Source organism: Oncorhynchus keta, chromosome 31 (genome assembly GCF_023373465.1).
Source record: "Oncorhynchus keta strain PuntledgeMale-10-30-2019 chromosome 31, Oket_V2, whole genome shotgun sequence".
Classification (NCBI taxonomy): domain Eukaryota; kingdom Metazoa; phylum Chordata; class Actinopteri; order Salmoniformes; family Salmonidae; genus Oncorhynchus; species Oncorhynchus keta.
In genome coordinates this window covers 9,311,014-9,329,148 of record NC_068451.1, presented here as the reverse complement: position 1 = coordinate 9,329,148, position 18,135 = coordinate 9,311,014, and the positions used below count along the sequence as shown (strand labels likewise).

Genomic DNA, 18,135 nt, shown 5'->3' with positions numbered 1-18,135 from the left:
CCCACAGTTAGATATTTGTGTTGCTTCGGAACATAATGTTACATTTTAGAAGTAGTCAGGAAATATACTAATATATATATATGAGTGTTGATGCCCCCCTCTTAAAAGTTTTGGTTTGCCTCTGTTGAGATTCCGCTTCGGTCGCTTTCTGTCTTGCAGAAGATATTTAGCCAAAAGTGGTAGACACAAAAATGGGAAACATTAATGTTTCCCATATAAGACGCATCATCGATGTTTAAGACAACAAGATAAAAGCACAATAAATCCCAGCAAGCAATGTCGCTAGCAAGCTAGTTATAACGTCAGACCAGCAGACAACGAATAGCGTTACCCGGTGCGTAGCTAGCTGGCTTACGACGTCGTTAGCATAACTAGCTAATGGTTTTGTTAGCTAACTAGCCAACAGTTAGCTCGCTTCAACTAGGCATATGTCGGAATAAACAATACGTTGACTGCTTCTATGTTCCACCAGTAGCTAGCTACGTGTATATTTAGCAAGGAAGTCTGGTTAGCTAGCTAACTATCTTGTCAGTCAGGTCTATTTCGGCGAGCTGCCTGGTGTGTTGGCAGCAGGAGTGGAGGGTTTTACATCTCAAAAGGATGCTGCTGATGGGATCCTGTGAAAAAGTGGATTTTAATATCGCTCCTCGCACTGTCGCTCGGCTTGTCTTCGAAGCCGAGCAAGATAATCGAAATGGGGGAAATTCATCAAATGGGAGGTAGGAACTGAATCCAAATGTTAACCGTTTTGTTTTGTGCAATCAGTCAAATGTAATTACAAAGCCATTTTTGCATCAGCAGATGTCACAGAGTGCTTAGACAGAAACCAAGCCTAAAATCCCAAACATCAATCAATGCAGGAGATGTAGAAGCACGTTGTTGGGAACTTCCTCAGAGGCTCTGAAGATATTGAAAGCTTGGCAAGACAGTAAGCTAGGCTCATTTTAGCTAACTAGTTACAATAGTGTCTTTTTTTTATTGTACCGACCAGAGACTAGATATCTAACGTTAGCTAACTAGACAGACTGTATCGAACACAGACTTGTTAACGTTACTGTATTGAAAAGCGTTTGAAGTTGACGTGAGGACGTTGACGCTGTGAATAATAGCAACCCAACTGATAACTTCTTGGCCCTGCCTGAACAAAATTGTTGTCATCTATGCCATGATCTTATTTTACCCATGCGTTTGTGTCATCATAACTTTTAAGACTGGAGCCAGGTTAGTATTGCACCTACGTAAACATGATTTGGGGAAGTCCTTGATGTTGATGATTGTTTATAGCCCATCTGAATCTCTGTGGTGTGTTTTATTGCTAGTTTACAAGATATGGCTGTGTGTGAAGCAAAGATCGAGAGTGTCACACGAGTATTACCATGGATTAGCAAACAAGAGTATGCCAAGATTTCTCTTGTGTAAACAGATGACCAAATACACTGTAGGGTTTGGGCCTTGACTAAAACTAGTGCCTGCACTTACCTGCTGGGCGGCAGGTAGCCTAGTGGTTAGAGCATTGGACTTGAACCGAAAGGTTGCAAGATCAAATCCCAGAGCTGACAAGGTAAAAATATGCCCCTGAACAAGGCAGTTAACCCAATGTTCCTAGGCCATCATTGAAATTAAGAATTTGTTCTTAACTGACTTTGTTAAATAAAGGTAAAAACAATTATAAAAATTAAATTGGTCGAAAGAAGCTAGACAATAGATACAAACACACACACATATTATCATGTCTGTGACAATATAACATATGTTCTGCATCATCTGTGCTGTCTGGCTGAGAGAGTTGATTTTTGTCTTTGTCGATTTATAATCTCTCTGCCATTTGCTGGTAGCTTAATTTCAGTTTGTGACAAAACAAGTGAGTATAGTGTAGAGAATCATTGTACCATCTAAATCACTGAAATATATTTTTCATACTCAAAAATATTGTATTTTCAGCTGTTTGAAGCTGGTGTACAAAACCAAAAGTAAAAAATGCAAAAAATTAAACTTAAGAATGGGGAGCATAGAAATAGTGCACAGATCTACCGCTTCTTAGACATCCTATGTGATTTTTGTCGGGTCGTCCCAAAAGGTACGTATTGAAGCTTTAAGAATGAAAAGAGGGGATGTTAATGTGGTTGAGCTGGATCTTGAGATTTGAAGGATGGGAGGTGTTGTTGGGGTGTTTGAGCTAATCTTTGAGATGGGATAAAGGATTGTTGTACGTATTGTGTATGTTTTTTTAAAAGTACTTTAATAGCGTAATCCCTCATCATTTGACTCCAAGTGCGCACTATAATCACTTTTACTGACTTAATACCAGAAGGGAGCAAAGCTGCAAAATCTGCCTCACAGCAATTTCCAACCAAACGATGCATCAAAAGCAATCAGACACCACTGATATTGGACACGGAATACATAACTTCCATCGATCTGTCTCTCTGACGATCAATAATTCAAAACAAGCTGTCTGAGTGATTCAGTACTTCCTGATACCATTTGAGGTCAGATCTCAAAACCAATAGAAATCGATAACATGTATCAAAGTAACTGGGATCATCTTTTGTCCAGAAAATTGATATTCTACAATGTTAGTTTTTTTCTGTCTATTAAGGGAGAATTAGACTGTTAGCCAATACTACAGTCTCTCTTCTCCTCAGCCCCCTGCAACAGCGGGACATAGATCGTTATCTCTCCCACTGCAAGTTCTACCGTTGCTATAATGAGACCAAATGTGAGACTGCACGGCCTGTGAACTTGGCTCAATGTAAGAGGGAGAGCAGGCACATCGAAGGAGAGACGGAGACATCGGACAGAGGGGGAGTTGCGGAAGAGGAGGAAGTGAGGAACAAAACTACAGACTACTGACAAAAAGATGCAAAGAAGCCCCACGCACAGAGCATGAGGTGGAGAGTTCGAAAATATTAGAGAGGGAGAAGACTGTGTTGTATTAGCTTTTTTAATTCAATAAGGGTCCCACCCTGGTTTCCTGCTGCAACATTATTGACTGAAATTAGGGGGAGAAGCTAAACGACTATAACCTAGTGTAGTGCTGTCATGCCCTACACTACCATGGAGAAGACCTGCCTTCCATAACGGCATCTTTCATACTGCACCATCTGGACGTTACTGGAAACATGAGGTACATTCACAATGGTCCTAGCCTAGCAGTCTAGGACCAGTCCACAATTGATTTGTACCAAAAAGCAGAAGTTGTGATCGTTTCTCAGACCAACTTCCTCAACATCCTGACCTAGTGTCAGCATAATTTGCTTCGCCACAGCAAGCCTTCATCGGGGTGTTTTGAAGTAAAACAATTGGTCTGAAGAAGCTCTGAGAATGATGACCATGTCTGTGCTGGCCACCGCCGGACCAGAAAGTGGGGTGACCCAGCTCGTCCCCATTCCCACGCTGAACATCCTTCCCCCATCCTCAGACACCGAGGCCTGGTCCCGCTTTCCCAGCCCTCGGCCTCCCCGCCGCCACCGGCTCACCCACCCCCACCGGAGCAGAGGCCGGACCAAGAAGAGGAGTGATGGAGAACAAGAGGAGTCATCCAAACCCCGGTGGAACGGCACTGAGGAGGAGAGGGTGAAGGGGAGCGCTACTCCTCAAGGAAGCCCCTCACCTCTCCCTTCACCCCTCTTGCCCCCCCATGTGGAGGACACAGTCCTGGGCCCTTCCCTGGACCTCTTGCTTCCCCCGTCGTCTCGCATCTCCTGGTCACGTAGCTCGTCTCTCGGCCGGCGCTCACGCTGGTCCCTCAGGAGTCTGCTCAGCAGGGAGTCTGACTGGGACAGCTGCAGGTCAGTGCTCTGCTCTCTATCTCTCTCCTCTCTAGGACAGCCAGGCAGCCAGAGGCCTCAGGTTCCCTGCAAGACTCACCTCAGACCCCCCCTCAAGGCTCCTCCCATCTAGGGATGGGCTCAGTTATCTGCAAACTGCAGCACATTGGTTCATGGCCTTGTGATGTACTGAATCAGGGAACTGTAACTTAAGGCACTTAGTCAATTTTATATCTAAGCATTAGGTTAAATGATAATTCATAGGCTACATACTTCACTGATATTACATTAGATAAGACGAGGAGACTGCTAATGGTGTGTCACAGATAAAATAAATGGCACTGTTTGACAGCGATACAGTTTTCTGTAATGGCACACCACAAGCCAACTATTTAGAAAGGGCACAGCAGAGGGCTTATTGGTTAAGCACTAAAACCACAGAGGGCAGATTATGCTGTTAAAGTCCTGGTGAACTCCAATCTGGGTTATGTCACAGTTTGATTTGGTCAGGCAGGCAGAGGAGCATGTTCATTATGCTCTTATAATCTTTCAGGGAACAAAATCCTTAGCCCAGGTCACAATATTAAAGGTGCTACCTCGCCATAATTAAAGTAAGCCTGCATCTTACATTTTATTCTCGATAAATTGTCAAATTGAGGGAGAGAAATAAGCATATGAAGACAGGCATGAGGCTGAAAAGAGAGTACGCTAAAGGAAATGTTAGGGAAAACGAGAGATCTGTCTGTTGTAGCAGAGAGAGAGAGAGACACCTCCGCTTGGTCATTCACAAGGATCAGGGAGGCGGGTTTGTGTGCACCGCTCATCCTGCTTAGAATCCATAACATCACCGCCGGCCAATAGGAGCCCACGCTTTGTCTGATGATGTCACCTCTGTCCAATTGGAGGGGGTCTCTGGTGGTGCTGCAGTGTCCTCGGTGAGCCTGTTAAAGGACCATCCAGGCAGGCAGAGGGTGTGCCTCTGCTCCACATTAACAGCAGTGCCCTTGTCCTGTTCATTTACCAGTTTTTGTTTTAAATAAACATTACTTAGATAGACCTCTGACATAATTTTACACCTAAATTATACTGCCTGTTAAGCTAAGGGATGGGCCTGGATAAATGTAACCACTTTTAAATTAATTGACCGAGCTATGGATATAAGGACAAAATTATAGTTTTTGCTTTTACATTGTTTAAAGTAAAACATTTTTTTATAGCTAATATCAATTCTGATGGGGTACGACATAAGTTATAATCGTCAAGAATCAATGGCTATATATACAGTTGAAGTCGGAAGTTTACATACACTTAGGTTGGAGTCATTAAAACTCATTTTTTCAACCACTATACAAATGTCTTGTTAACAAATTATAGTTTTGGCAAGTCGGTTAGGACAACTACTGTGTGCATGACACAAGTAATTTTTTCCAGCAATTGTTTACAGACAGATTATTTCACTTATTCACTGTATCTCAATATCAGTGGGTCAGAAGTTTTCACACAAAGTTGAGTGTGCATTTAAAACGCTTCGAAAATTCCAGAAAATTATTTAATGGTTTTAGAAGCTTCTGATAGGCTAATTGACATCATTTGAGTCAATTGGAGGTGTACCTGTGGATGTATTTCAAGGCCTACCTTCAAACTCAGTGCCTATTTGCTTGACATCATAGGAAAATCAAAAGAAATCAGCCAATACCTCAGAAAAAATCATTGTAGACCTCCAAGTCTGGTTCATCCTTGGGAGCAATTTCCAAATGCCTGAAGGTACCACGTTCCTCTGTACAAACAATAGTATTAACACCATGGGACCACGCAGTCGTCATACCGCTCAGTAAGGAGATGCGTGCGGTCTCCTAGAGATGAACGTACTTTGGTGCGAAAAGTGCAAATCAATCCCAGAACCACAGCAAAGGACCTTGTGAAGATGCTGGCAGAAACCGGTACAAAAGTATCTATATCCACAGTAAAATGAGGAAAAAGGGGGAGGCTTGCAAGCTGAAGAACACCATTCCAACTGTGAAGACGTGGAGAAATGCGAGATATGTTATGCGAGGCATGTTCCTACAAGATTCTGTGTAGCCACATCTCCCAGTCATTCTATTGTAGAGACTTGGTAGTTAGGCTAAATATTAGACTTAGTCTACCTAAGGTGATATTACCTCTACCTTAAACCTCAGAGAGGCTACAGTCTATGTCAGACCCCAACACTTTGGGTCTTCCAAATGGACAGCTGTTGATGTCAATCTATCAGAAAAGTTGGCATTACTGAAAAGCAGTGGCTTAAAAGCACAAACCTTCCCGTGGTGATCACCAGCTCTGTCACTTGCAGGAACTGCACAACTGTCAAGCAGTAGCATAATTGTAGGGATAGTCTGAGGAAAGCTACCCAAAACATTTGACCCAAGTTAAACAGTTTAAAGGCAATGCTACCAAATAGTAATTGAGTGTATGTAAACTTCTGACCCACTGGGAATGTGATGAAATAAATAATTATCTCTACTATTCTGACATTTCACATTCTTAAAATAAAGTGGTGATTAACTGATGTAAGACAGGAATTGTTACTCTGATTAAATGTCATAATGAAAAACTGAGTTAGCCAAACATTTAAACATGGATGACATAAGTTGAATGGAAAAGGCCATTGGTGAATGATGGTCATCTTGTCATCACCACTTCATTGATCAAGTTGTGAAGCTGAAACCAGGCAAACTGTTTCATTCCAGTGTTTTATAAAAAAAAAAGTAGGTTAGAATATTTTTGCTGACCCACTGTTTGAGAGGCTGTGAACTTTTAGGCCTCAGACATTTGTCAAACATTACATTGCAGAGTGGGCATTAACAATGAGGCAAATATTCTTATATCATTAAAACACTAGCCAGTTAATTTAATATATTTTGGTTACCATTGTTTTTGTCCTGTTGCAGCATGAAAGAAACCCAGTGTAGATGAGAATAATTGACCATTGACAGCCACACCCTTGAGGGGACAGATGATTTGAGGCCAATGAAGGCATTTTAGTTATGGTTAGGCTAATGAGTAATTCTGCATTCCCCTCTGGTGGTCACAACATCCCAGCTGATTTCCATGGGGATCTGAAAAACAACTGCAGATCAAGAACATGGCAGGCCAGGCCATTGTTCTAATCTGTAGCCTATATTTCAGGGTGTTTGGGTCGCCCAGTTCATCATATTTATGTTTGGCATTAATGTTGAGAAATGAGATATTTTGAGGCATGTTCCTACAAGAGCTGTGTAGCCACATCTCCCAGTCATTTTTCTGCTGGTAGTTAGGGCTAAAAATTAGCCTTAGTCTACCTAAAACACCACTACCTTAAACCTCAAAGAACATTGACAGTCTCAGACCCCAACACTTTGTTGGTTGGGGACAGCTGTGTGGGATGTTTATCTATCAGAGGCCAAGTTGGATTCCTCAGTGGCTTAAAAGCACTTTCCCGTGGTGATCAGACCTCAGTCACTTGCACAACTGCACAACTGTCTAAGCAGTAGCATAATTGTAGCGATAGTCTGAGCGACGGCGCGGCAACTTCTTCCAATATAAGGCTAGTAAATAGCCTAACACGGAACAGTTGGCGACCAGATCTCAGCACCACAGTCATGAAGTCAGTTAACATCTTAAAGATTGCACTTTGACGGTTTAACAAAGTGTTAATGTAAGACAAACGTGACGTGTAAGTTTCCTAGTAACATTTCTCCATAATCTGTTTGGTAACAAGAGGATGGATGACAGTAATATGGTGGGTGGGGGGAGGGGTTCATGTTTTCTCCAGCTCCACCACTGTTGTGTGCACACTTGAAGCTGAACAACGAAAACCCATCACATTTATAAAAAAAAAAAAAAAAAGTAGGTTAGGCATATGTTCTTCACCCTTGGGCTGTTTCTTTTAGTCAACAGTTTGTCAAACATTACTTGCAGAGTGGGGTTAACTGAGGTGAAGGGAAAACCACTAGCTGATGCATGTCCTCCCTGTGTGTTTAGGCCTGACCTGCTTGGCAGACGGATATCTAATTGAGTAATTGCCTTTGTACCGTCCCCCCCATTCCCCTCTGCCGGCCACATAATCCCAGTTGATAATCCACCGACACACAAAAACAACTGCAGATCCTTGTTTGGGTGTAGGGCCTGTCTCTCAGAGCCTATTTGAGGTGTTTGAGGTCGCCCACTGTTCATCATATTTATGGCGATTAATGGTCTTGAGTTTTGGCTCAGGTCTCCAACTGCAGAAAGGCTGCCAGTCAGACATTTTTCTGCTGGAGGAACAGGGCCTGACCTGAAAAATGTTGGCGAAGGCCTAAAACACCACTCATCTAATTATCCCAAAGAACATGTGATCTTAATGGCACAGGCAGGGAGCCCAGCCAACAGCTTTGCAGTAATCAAGACTGGGAGATGACAAGTGCCTGGATACCTGCGACCAGATTTGAGCATCCCATCTTCTTTGCCCCTCCTGTCTTGAGGCAGGGTCGTTCTCTCGGATGTTGTAGAGCATGAACCTCCCTCCCTCCGGGACACCGCCTTGATGTTAGTTGAGAACTAGAGGGATTAGAGGGAGCGAGCAAGAGAAGGGGGATCTGTACAGCATGGATTATGATGTATCCTACTCAGTGGGTCTCTAATCCAGAGATGGACAGAGCGATTGAGGGTTAAAGGATTGGGTGGGCTTCGGCCAGGTGGACACTGCGGGCAGCACTGTTTTAGCACTGTATAATTACAGTCAGTGTGATAAACCATGTCAGCAAATGGCTGTGATATTTTGGTATTGCACCATTTCATTACACCATGTTAGGCCTATATATAATCTGTCTACAACTGGCCTTAATTCATGCTTGCATTTTCTCCTCTTTCATAACCTTTCCCAATACTGTCTTTATTGATTTTAAAATAACTCACAAATACTCTAAAAACCTATTTTATTTGGCTCTCTGTTCGACGCTACACTCTTAGAAGAAAAAAAGTTCCAAAAGAGTTCTTTGGCTGTCCATGTAAAACTATTTTTGGTTCCAGGTAGAACTCTTTTTGGGTTCCATGCAGAATTCTCTGTGGAAAGGGTTCTACATGGAACCAAAGGGGTTATACCTGGAACCAAAAAGGGTTCTCTGAAGAACCTTTTTAGGTTCTAGATGGCACCTTTTTTATTTTTTCCTAAGAGTGCACTGCTACTGTGCATGGCCTATCTTGTGCCTCCTCCTCCCCCCTTTCTCTGCTGCCTGTGTGTTCAGAACGGATTACTTATGGGCGCAGCTTGTCAACGCTAGCTTGCCCAGACACAGAATATGAGACTGGTTGAGTTCGGGCTACGTGATGGTTATGGGGAAGTGAAACAGGTCGCACATGAAGTGCTCGTTTTTATATCCGACAAAACAGGCATCGGATGGACAGTGTAGCGTCGGCTGGCTCGGCGGCGCTGTGCACACAGGACCGGCGCCCAAGTGATACAGATACTATAAAGCAGCGTGTGGACATCACGTCCAAATTGAAAACACCTCATGACATGGTAGAGTAAGTGTCAATATTATTATTTACGTAATAGGGCAGTCTGCCCTCCAAATGGAAATGTTTTGCCTATTTGTCCTCGTATTATAAAGGTATAGGCTACACTCGTATCCATGTGGATGCGGAACTGGGGGGGGGGGTTGTCAGTGGTTGTGGGCAGTCAGTGATTGCCAATTGAAAGATGGATGGACTGGTAGAAAGGATATGAACGTCGTTTGATTCGAATTGCAATTTCGGAACCCGTGCCTGCCATACGTGTGCGTCTATAGCAGTCTGAAATCAGCGATCTGATTTGGCTAATTTCTGACCGCATCTGTTATTGTGCTTGTATAATTCATATCTCACGTAGGCAGCGCGAGTTCACGGAGTTACATTCTATCGTTGTTTACGTTCTGTTGTCTGACAGGCGCTATGGATGGTGGTAGCGTTCATTTTGCGCCTGACTCATTTTACAGTAGGCTGTGCTTGGATGAGAAAGTAATCTCAAACAGAGCTCTAAATAAAATATATTCAACATTGTGGTAGTTCCATTTGACAGTCATTTGCATCTCTACATTTCGTTTGTAAACTCACTGACAGATTGACACGAGCACGATAATGTCCGGTTCGGGTTACACCAGTGACGTATTTGAAGGGTCACACCCCACAGAATTAGAATACTAGAAAGGACATGAACCTTCTTACGATGGGATAAACTTAAACCATTTTGGTCAGGGAGTTGGTCAACCATGGTTTGCTATTTCTGTGATTAAAAAATATTTAAAATTGTGAATTTGAATAATTTATCTGCACTGTATGTTGGCTAGCCAGCCAGCCTTTTTTAGAGGAATGATTCCATTAATTTGTCAAATCAACTGCCAATATTGTAACATCCCATTCACACAATGCAGTTAATCCACAGCTATACATACACTGTCTGAAATCAGTTGATGATAGGATTTAGACACGTTGTAAATGTAACAAGTTGGCTTACTGATATTGTATCATATAATAGCACTCTCAGCCTCCCAGAAAAACACACATTTCTACATTTATGGTCTATTTATATTTTAGAGGCTAATTATACCGAGAAGTGCATAATTATATGACAGTATTTTACATTGACATTTAATTCTTTCACAATTTTTTGGGGGGCAGGACCTAGTTTGGGAAACCCTACTGTACTGTACATGGATAAAGTGCTTTGAGAACATTTCTGAATGCACAAATCTGGCAGCAGTCATCGCCTCAAGTGTTGGCTCATTCTTATGATTTCATAATTCAGAATCACAGCTACTATTGGTGGGTTATTTCACAAGGGGGTTGTTACCTTGGCGATAATGCTGATATTAACCCCGAGCCCCCCCCCCGCCTTCCCTCAGGTCACCATGACAACCGACAGTTGGACCAGTGTGGTTTTGGCAGTAATGAGAGAAGAGTTAGAGGAAAGGGAAGAGAGACTGCAATGGAGAAGGGGAAGCTGACTGAACTGAGGCTATGGATAGGAAAAAAGAAGAGGGGAACACTGAGAAAAGAGAAACAGAAGGTGCATGAAGAGAGAAATAGAAACAGATGCAAAAGAAGGGGTGAACAATATGATCTAGAGGTTGGTGGTAGTGTATAAATGCTTGTGGCCGTATACAGTGGATGGATTACTCTGTGTGCGGGCTATCAGTTATTGCTTGAGATGAACAAAAGGATCAAATGAGCTCACACAGTAGACCACAGTGTCTGTTGAAAGAGACTGTTTGTGTGTGTTTATAGCTAGTTAGTACGATATGATTGTAAGAGTCAAAACAGAAGGCGGTTGTCAGTTTTCACCAAACTGCAAATTAAGCGCAAGTCTGCAACCATGGAAACTTTTGTTATGGCATCAATACAGCCATTTTTATGGGGCCATACCTGAACTCTGAACATGAGCTGCACATATTATGGCAGCAATATAGGTTTGACCTTGTCTTTTAAGTTCCGAATGTCTGCTTTCACTATAAGGAAGACAACAGCATGTTTGTGTAAGCACACTACACACCTAACTTAATAAAAGTGCTCTTCATAAAAACCTCCATTGAACATTTTCTGCCCTAATGTGTTTCATGTAGGCGTATTCATTGTTGCTCCAGTGCCTTGGAAATAAGATCAATTGAGAAACAGCACCTACCTACTGTAGTATTACCAAGCAGTGCTTTTTCCCCCATTTATGTTGATGGTAGAGGAAGGATCCACAAGGTTCATACCACTGCACTGCCACAGGTAGGATATCTGGGCTATATAGGAATGGACCGTGTCTGACCGCTCTAATCGCCACCAATCAGTTGGGAGAAATGTTAGAGTTAGTGGTTGGTGATTAGTGTGTTTTTAGCTAAATACAAAGCACAGTTCTTCCATCTTTTCCAGCATGGCCAGATGGGCTTAACTACTTACATCCTTGGCCACTGTGAAATCTTGATGATGACATGAACATGAATGTCTATACTCTTTCCTTAGCCTACCACTAATCTCTCCTCCTCTTCTCTCTCTTCAGTACCGCCAGTAACTCTCCGCGCAGCACCCCTGGCAGCTCCCCCTCTCTGCGCCGTCGGGTGCTGGGGGGTAGTGGTGGGGGTGGAAGCAGGACCAGTGACGTGGAGGTTGGCCCGGGGGAGCGCAGTGGGGAAAGGAGAGGTTCGGACAGCCCCCTGCCCTCCGCCGCCGCTTCCGCATACCCCGTCGCCTCACGCCATTTCAGCCGCAACGCCAAGGTAAGGGTGCCCCGTCAAATGCCACTCTCATTTTGTTATGTCAACAATATACCGGGGCCATATTCAGTAGGAAAAGGAGGTGGAGCGTTGCAGACAGAAATGTCATGAATAGAGCTGACGTGATTCCTTTGTCTACATGTCAGAGAGGAATTTGTGTATTTCTATACTATATTTTTATTTGAACGTTCCACAACGATGTGTCCTGCTGAATACAGCCCTGCTTAGAGATAAGGACAGACATGACGACACAGCCACACAGTCAGTAGTCATTGGCCGTGTCCGAATACCCATAATTGCTTTATAAATAGTAGGCGTTTTGGGAAGGGTCGAAAAGTAACTTTTATAGTATGTGAAATGTAGTGCTTTAAATGTCAGGATGTCATACTCATTTCGGAATTTAATCTAGTAGAATTCAATGAACACTATTGAGGAAGAGAATAGTCTGTCTGACAACAGCTGAAAATCAGCTGATGGGATGCACTGTGCCAAAATGTATGAATGAAGGGAATAAACGCAATTGCCATTAGATACATTATCCGTAGGATGCCTAGTATGCTGATATTTGTTGCTTACAGCATTTGTTTTTACTAAAAAGTACGTTTGAAATAGTATGTGGTACGATTAGTACACATTATGGAGTTTAAGTAATGGCGTCAGCATGCTTCAGTTTCGGCTGACGCCTAGCTGAACTCAGCTAACCGAACGAGCGCACACTCCCTTAAAAGACCTTAGCTGGAAAAACTAGAAAAAAGCAGCAATAGTACTGTTTGTCCATTTTGACACACTGTAGCCAGTATACATTTCCTCAAAATAGTCAGAATTACTCGAAGATAACTCAAGAATCTGTCATTAATATGGACCTTTTTGCAGAGGAGACCTGTCGTGCACTTTGACATCTAGATTTTGGACACGGCCACAGTGTTAAATGGAATTGATTGACTGTGTGCATATTGTCAATGCGTGAATCATAGGCTAAAGGCCAAATTTTAAAGGCCCAGTGCAGTCAAAAACATGATTTTACTGAGTTTTATATACACTGCTCAAAAAAATAAAGGGAACACTTAAACAACACAATGTAACTCCAAGTCAATCACACTTCTGTGAAATCAAACTGTCCACTTAGGAAGCAACACTGATTGACAATAAATTTCACATGCTGTTGTGCACTTCTTAGTTCCTATGCTTCCTGGCTGATTTTGAATGCTGGCGGTGCTTTCACTCTAGTGGTAGCATGAGACTCAGGTAGTGCAGCTCATCCAGGATGGCACATCAATGGGAGCTGTGGCAAGAAGGTTTGCTGTGTCTGTCAGTGTAGTGTCCAAAGCATGGAGGCGCTACCAGGAGACAGGCCAGTACATTAGGAGATGTGGAGGAGGCCGTAGGAGGGCAACAACCCAGCAGCAGGACCGCTACCTCTGCCTTTGTGCAAGGAGGAGCAGGAAGATCACTGCCAGAGCCCTGCAAAATGACCTCCAGCAGGTCACAAATGTGCATGTGTCTGCTCAAACAGTCAGAAACAGACTCCATGAGGGTGGTATGAGGGCCCGACGTCCACAGGTGGGGGTTGTGCTTACAGCCCAACACTGCAGGATGTTTGGCATTTGCCAGAGAACACCAAGATTGGCAAATTCGCCACTGGCGCCCTGTGCTCTTCACAGATGAAAGCAGGTTCACACTGAGCACATGTGACAGAGTCTGGAGACGCCGTGGAGAATGTTCTGCTGCCCGCAACATCCTCCAGCATGACCGGTTTAGCGGTGGGTCAGTCATGGTGTGGCAATTCTTTGGGGGGCTGCACAGCCCTCCATGTGCTCGCCAGAGGTAGCCTGACTGCCATTAGGTACCGAGATGAGATTCTCAGACCCCTTGTGAGACCATATGCTGGTGATGCGGTTGGCCCTGGGTTCCTCCTAATGCAAGACAATGGCTCAGACCTCATGTGGCTGGTTCCCCAGACCTGTGAGCACATCAAAATCAAATCAAATCAAATCAGTTCCTGATATCTCAAAGTGCTGTACAGGCCTAAAACCCCAAACAGCAAACAATGCATGTGACGGTGGCTGCTAGAAAGGCCAAAACCTAGGAAGAAATGGAACCGGGCTATGTGGGGTGGCCAGTCCCCGCTGTGCCGATTATAACAGAACATGACCAAGATGTTCCATAAATGACCAATCGAATAATAATAAGGCAGAACATTGGAGCAGCAGCACAGGTGGAATGGGGACAGCAGGGCCACATCATGTCTCGCTAGGGCCATCCTCCCAGACTGATTATCCAGGAGTAAATGACCAGCATGGTTGATGAACAGTTTAGTGGCCAGGTCTGGGGAGGAGATGTCAGGTAGTCCTGGGACATGGAGACCATCCGCCACCTGGGGACATCAGGAGCATGCCCAGGCATCGTCCTCCGAGAGAGAGAAAGAAAGAGAGGGAGGTCATACAGGACAGGAGAAGTACGTGGAGAGGCTGAGACAGGAGGGGTCAGGAGACACTGTGGCCCCATCCGAGGACACCCCGGACAGGGCCAAACAGGAAGGATATAACCCCACCCACTTTGCCAAAGCACAGCCCCCACACCACTAGAGGGATATCTTCAACCACCAACTTACCATCCTGAGACAAGACCAAGTATAGCCCACAAAGATCTCCGCCACGACAACCTAAGGGGGCAACCAGACAGGCCGACCACAACAGTGAATCAACCCACACACAGACTGTCCAGGAGTTGGCGGATGCTTTAGTCCAGGTCTGGGAGGGAGACTCCGCCATCAGGAGCATGCCCAGGCATCGTAGGGGAGGTCACTGCCACACACACTATTGAGCCATTTTCACTTGTTTTAAGGACATTACATCAAAGTTGGATCAGCCTGTAGTGTGGCTTTCCACTTTAATTTTGAGTGTGACTCCAAATCCAGACCTCCATGGGTTGATAAATTTGATTTCCATGGATTACTTTTGCATGATTTTTGTTGTCAGCACATTCAACTATGTAAAGAAAAAACTATTTAATAAGAATATTTCATTAATTCAGATATAGGATGTGTTATTTTAGTGTTCCCTTTATTTTTTTGAGCAGTGTGTGTATATATATATATATATATATATATATATATATTTCCACATGAGTTTTGAAAAATATTGTGAAAATGATGATGCCATTTTAGTGTAAGAGCTGTTTGAAAAGACCATCTGGCATTTCAACCTGTTTTGGTGGGATGGAGTTCCAAACCTCTTAACAATAGCAGTTCGTTTTCAGTTTTTCCCTCCCCACTCCTAGACAGTCTTAGAAAAATTCTTGCTTAAGGAATTGCTTTTTGCTAAGAAGCAATTTTTGTTTGTTTTGAATCAAAATGGTAATAAATAAAAAATCACAGTAAAGGTACTTAATTTTTACACAAATGATTTAATATTAAGATAAAAAACGGCTGCATCAGACCTTAACACGCAGGAAAGTCAGAGATGATAGAAACACACACCAAGCTTGATAAATGACCAGAACATCAAGGAACGCCATACAGGCCTAATAGCTAGTTTTTCCCCAGTGTCCCTTTTTAAACTATTCCCCAACTACATGAATGTCAAAATAGATAAGACTCTACATTTACTGTTTAATGATGGAGAAACCTTTTGGATGCTGTTCGCCACTGATTATCTGCTGTTCTTTCTTTCCATTGCAGAAAATGCAGAGCTGGTACAATGTAAGTATACACTTCAAGGAACTGTTCATCAGGGGCTCACACTCCGGTGCACTTTATTCTGCTGATGGTAGCTCCAGTGTTTCCTGGTTGGAGTGCACAGTACAGTATGAAATGGCACTTAACAGTGAAATGGCACCAACAGATGCCAAAAACGGTTTCTGTTAAATTGCCACATCCCTCATTTAACCATTTCACTAAGCTTTGAACTTTAGGTGATTTAACTGTTCAGTCACCTTAGTGTTCTTCTCATTTACCTACTCAGCCTGTCGGTTTTACTTCAGGGACATAGTATCTGATGTAATCTCACATGCCAGATGTACAGTGGGGTCCAAAGGTATTTAGACAGTGACACATTTTTTGTTTTTGGCTCATATAATTTTGAAATGATACAATGACTATGAGGTTAAAGTGCAGACTGTCAGCAGAGTCTTGTTGGGAGTCATAAGCTTGATGTAGTCATTGCATGCTAGGAATATGGGAACAAATACTACACTTTTGACTACTTTAATACACATATTAGTGAACTTGTCCAAATACCTTTGGTTCTCTAAAATTGGGGGAGGGGGGAGAAGAGACTATGTACAACAACTGCTGTAATTTCTAAACAGCACCTGATATGCACGAAAATACCCTCAAATTAAAGCTGACCGTCTGCACTTTAACCTCAGTCATTGTATCATTTCAAATCCAAAGTGCTGTAGTACAGAGCCAAAACAACATTGCTACTGTCCAAATACTTTTGGAACTCTATGTATATACAATATTCATACTGGTTCTGCAAGACTGGTTCTGCAAGATTATATTTGATAAAGCATAGAAGAGCAACAAAGTAATCTTTCTTTCTCTCTCAGGTTCTCAGTCCAACTTATAAACAGCGTAATGAGGATTTCCGTAAACTCTTCAAGAAGCTGCCAGACACGGAACGCCTCATAGTGGGTGAGTGACGCGCGACACTCACAAACGCGTACTTTGTGCTGACACTGTGGAAGTGAAGGGCCGATGCTGTGGCTTTGTCAGCCTGACGGCTCTCCTCCAACCTCTTCCTCTCCTCCCCAGACTACTCATGTGCGCTGCAGAAAGACATTCTACTCCAGGGGAGACTCTATCTGTCAGAGAACTGGCTCTGCTTCTATAGCAATATCTTCCGCTGGGAAACCACTGTAAGTTATAGACGTGCGCACACACTTTTTGTTCTTCTATCCTCGTTGGGACCTAAATTTGATTTCCAATAGAAATCCTATTTTCCCTAACCTTAAACCCAACTCCTAAGCCTAAACCTCACCACTTACCCTTACCCTAACCCTAATTGTAACCCTAAACCTAACATCTGAGCTTTAAATAGCCTTAATCCTGTGTGTGTGTGTGTGGGCCTAAAAATCCCCCAAAGTCCCTTGTTTTACTATTCTTGTGGGGTCCTTGGGAGATTTTAGGTCCCCACAAGGATAGAAGAACCAACCCTCCAGACACACACAGACGCACACTAACCCTCCTGTTCTGTTCAGATTACAATCCTGTTGAAAGATGTGACCACCCTGACCAAGGAGAAGACTGCCAAGGTCATCCCCAACGCCATTCAGATCAGCACCGACCACGACAAGGTGAGCCAAGGGGCTCGATATTCAGTCACACAGCCTACTATGACGGATCAGAGTAGTGGAAGAACAGTAGTTAACAGGTGCATCAATGATTTGTAAAGAAAAAGGAAACTAACTTTTATTATAGGTTCTTGTAGACAGTATACGTATTGTTTAGCTCAGTGATTGTCAACTGGGGGGAGGGTCGCGAGACGTTTATTTTGAAAGGATACCGCTGCAGCACTTACTGCTGCTGACTTTACATGCGCAGTGTGTCCGCAGTGGTGAAATGGCTAGCTACGTTCGGATTCGGAGGGTTTTCGCCCTGCGCTCACTCGCTGACCAATCCAATAACGTTCTCACCCCCCCCCCCACACACACACACACACACACACACACACACACACACACACACACACACACACACACACACACACACTGATCCAATGAAATGACAGATTTTTATTTTGTTTAAATGTGACACATCCACTTAGATAATACAGATATTTTGACAGCTAGCTTGATTGACGGCTAACTATGCAGGTGTGTTCTGCAGGCCTTGCACACGTGCATAGTTAACTGTCATTTAACTCATGTCGGCTAGCCATCAGAGTAAAATCATGGACAAGTTTTTAAAACGTGCAGCTCCCTCTTCATCCATTGCTGCATCCCATATGAACACCAAGGCAGACAACCCGGTCCCTGTCAAGAAGAGAAAAAACCTCCCCCATCAAATATGGTTTTACATATAAGACAGGCGGGGTGAGTGTGGACCGCAGTGCGTCCTTTGCAACGAGCTGTTAGCTAATGAGAGCATGAAACCCCTCCAAAATGAAATGGGATCTGGACACCAAGCATCCAAG

General features: G+C 43.5%; 1 protein-coding gene across 6 annotated transcripts in view; it reads left to right on the top strand.

Annotated features, from left to right (window-relative positions):
* Window positions 1-18,135, top strand: part of LOC118364343 (protein Aster-A-like) — a 33,998-nt gene that overhangs the window by 730 nt on the left and 15,133 nt on the right. For 2 of the 6 annotated variants that reach the window (XR_008087883.1, XM_035745817.2), the window contains exons 2-7: window positions 2,646-3,791; window positions 11,785-12,001; window positions 15,678-15,698; window positions 16,550-16,634; window positions 16,755-16,858; window positions 17,201-17,296. Coding sequence is in view for 5 of the 6 variants with exons in the window: in XM_035745817.2 (XP_035601710.1) it covers window positions 3,325-3,791; window positions 11,785-12,001; window positions 15,678-15,698; window positions 16,550-16,634; window positions 16,755-16,858; window positions 17,201-17,296 (990 nt within the window). In the remaining variant the exon portion in view is untranslated. Of the gene's footprint in view, window positions 1-123; window positions 720-2,645; window positions 3,792-8,756; window positions 9,291-10,645; window positions 10,810-11,784; window positions 12,002-15,677; window positions 15,699-16,549; window positions 16,635-16,754; window positions 16,859-17,200; window positions 17,297-18,135 lie in introns of those variants that run through there. The other 4 variants (XM_052489504.1, XM_052489502.1, XM_052489501.1 and 1 more) reach the window with 4 other exon arrangements.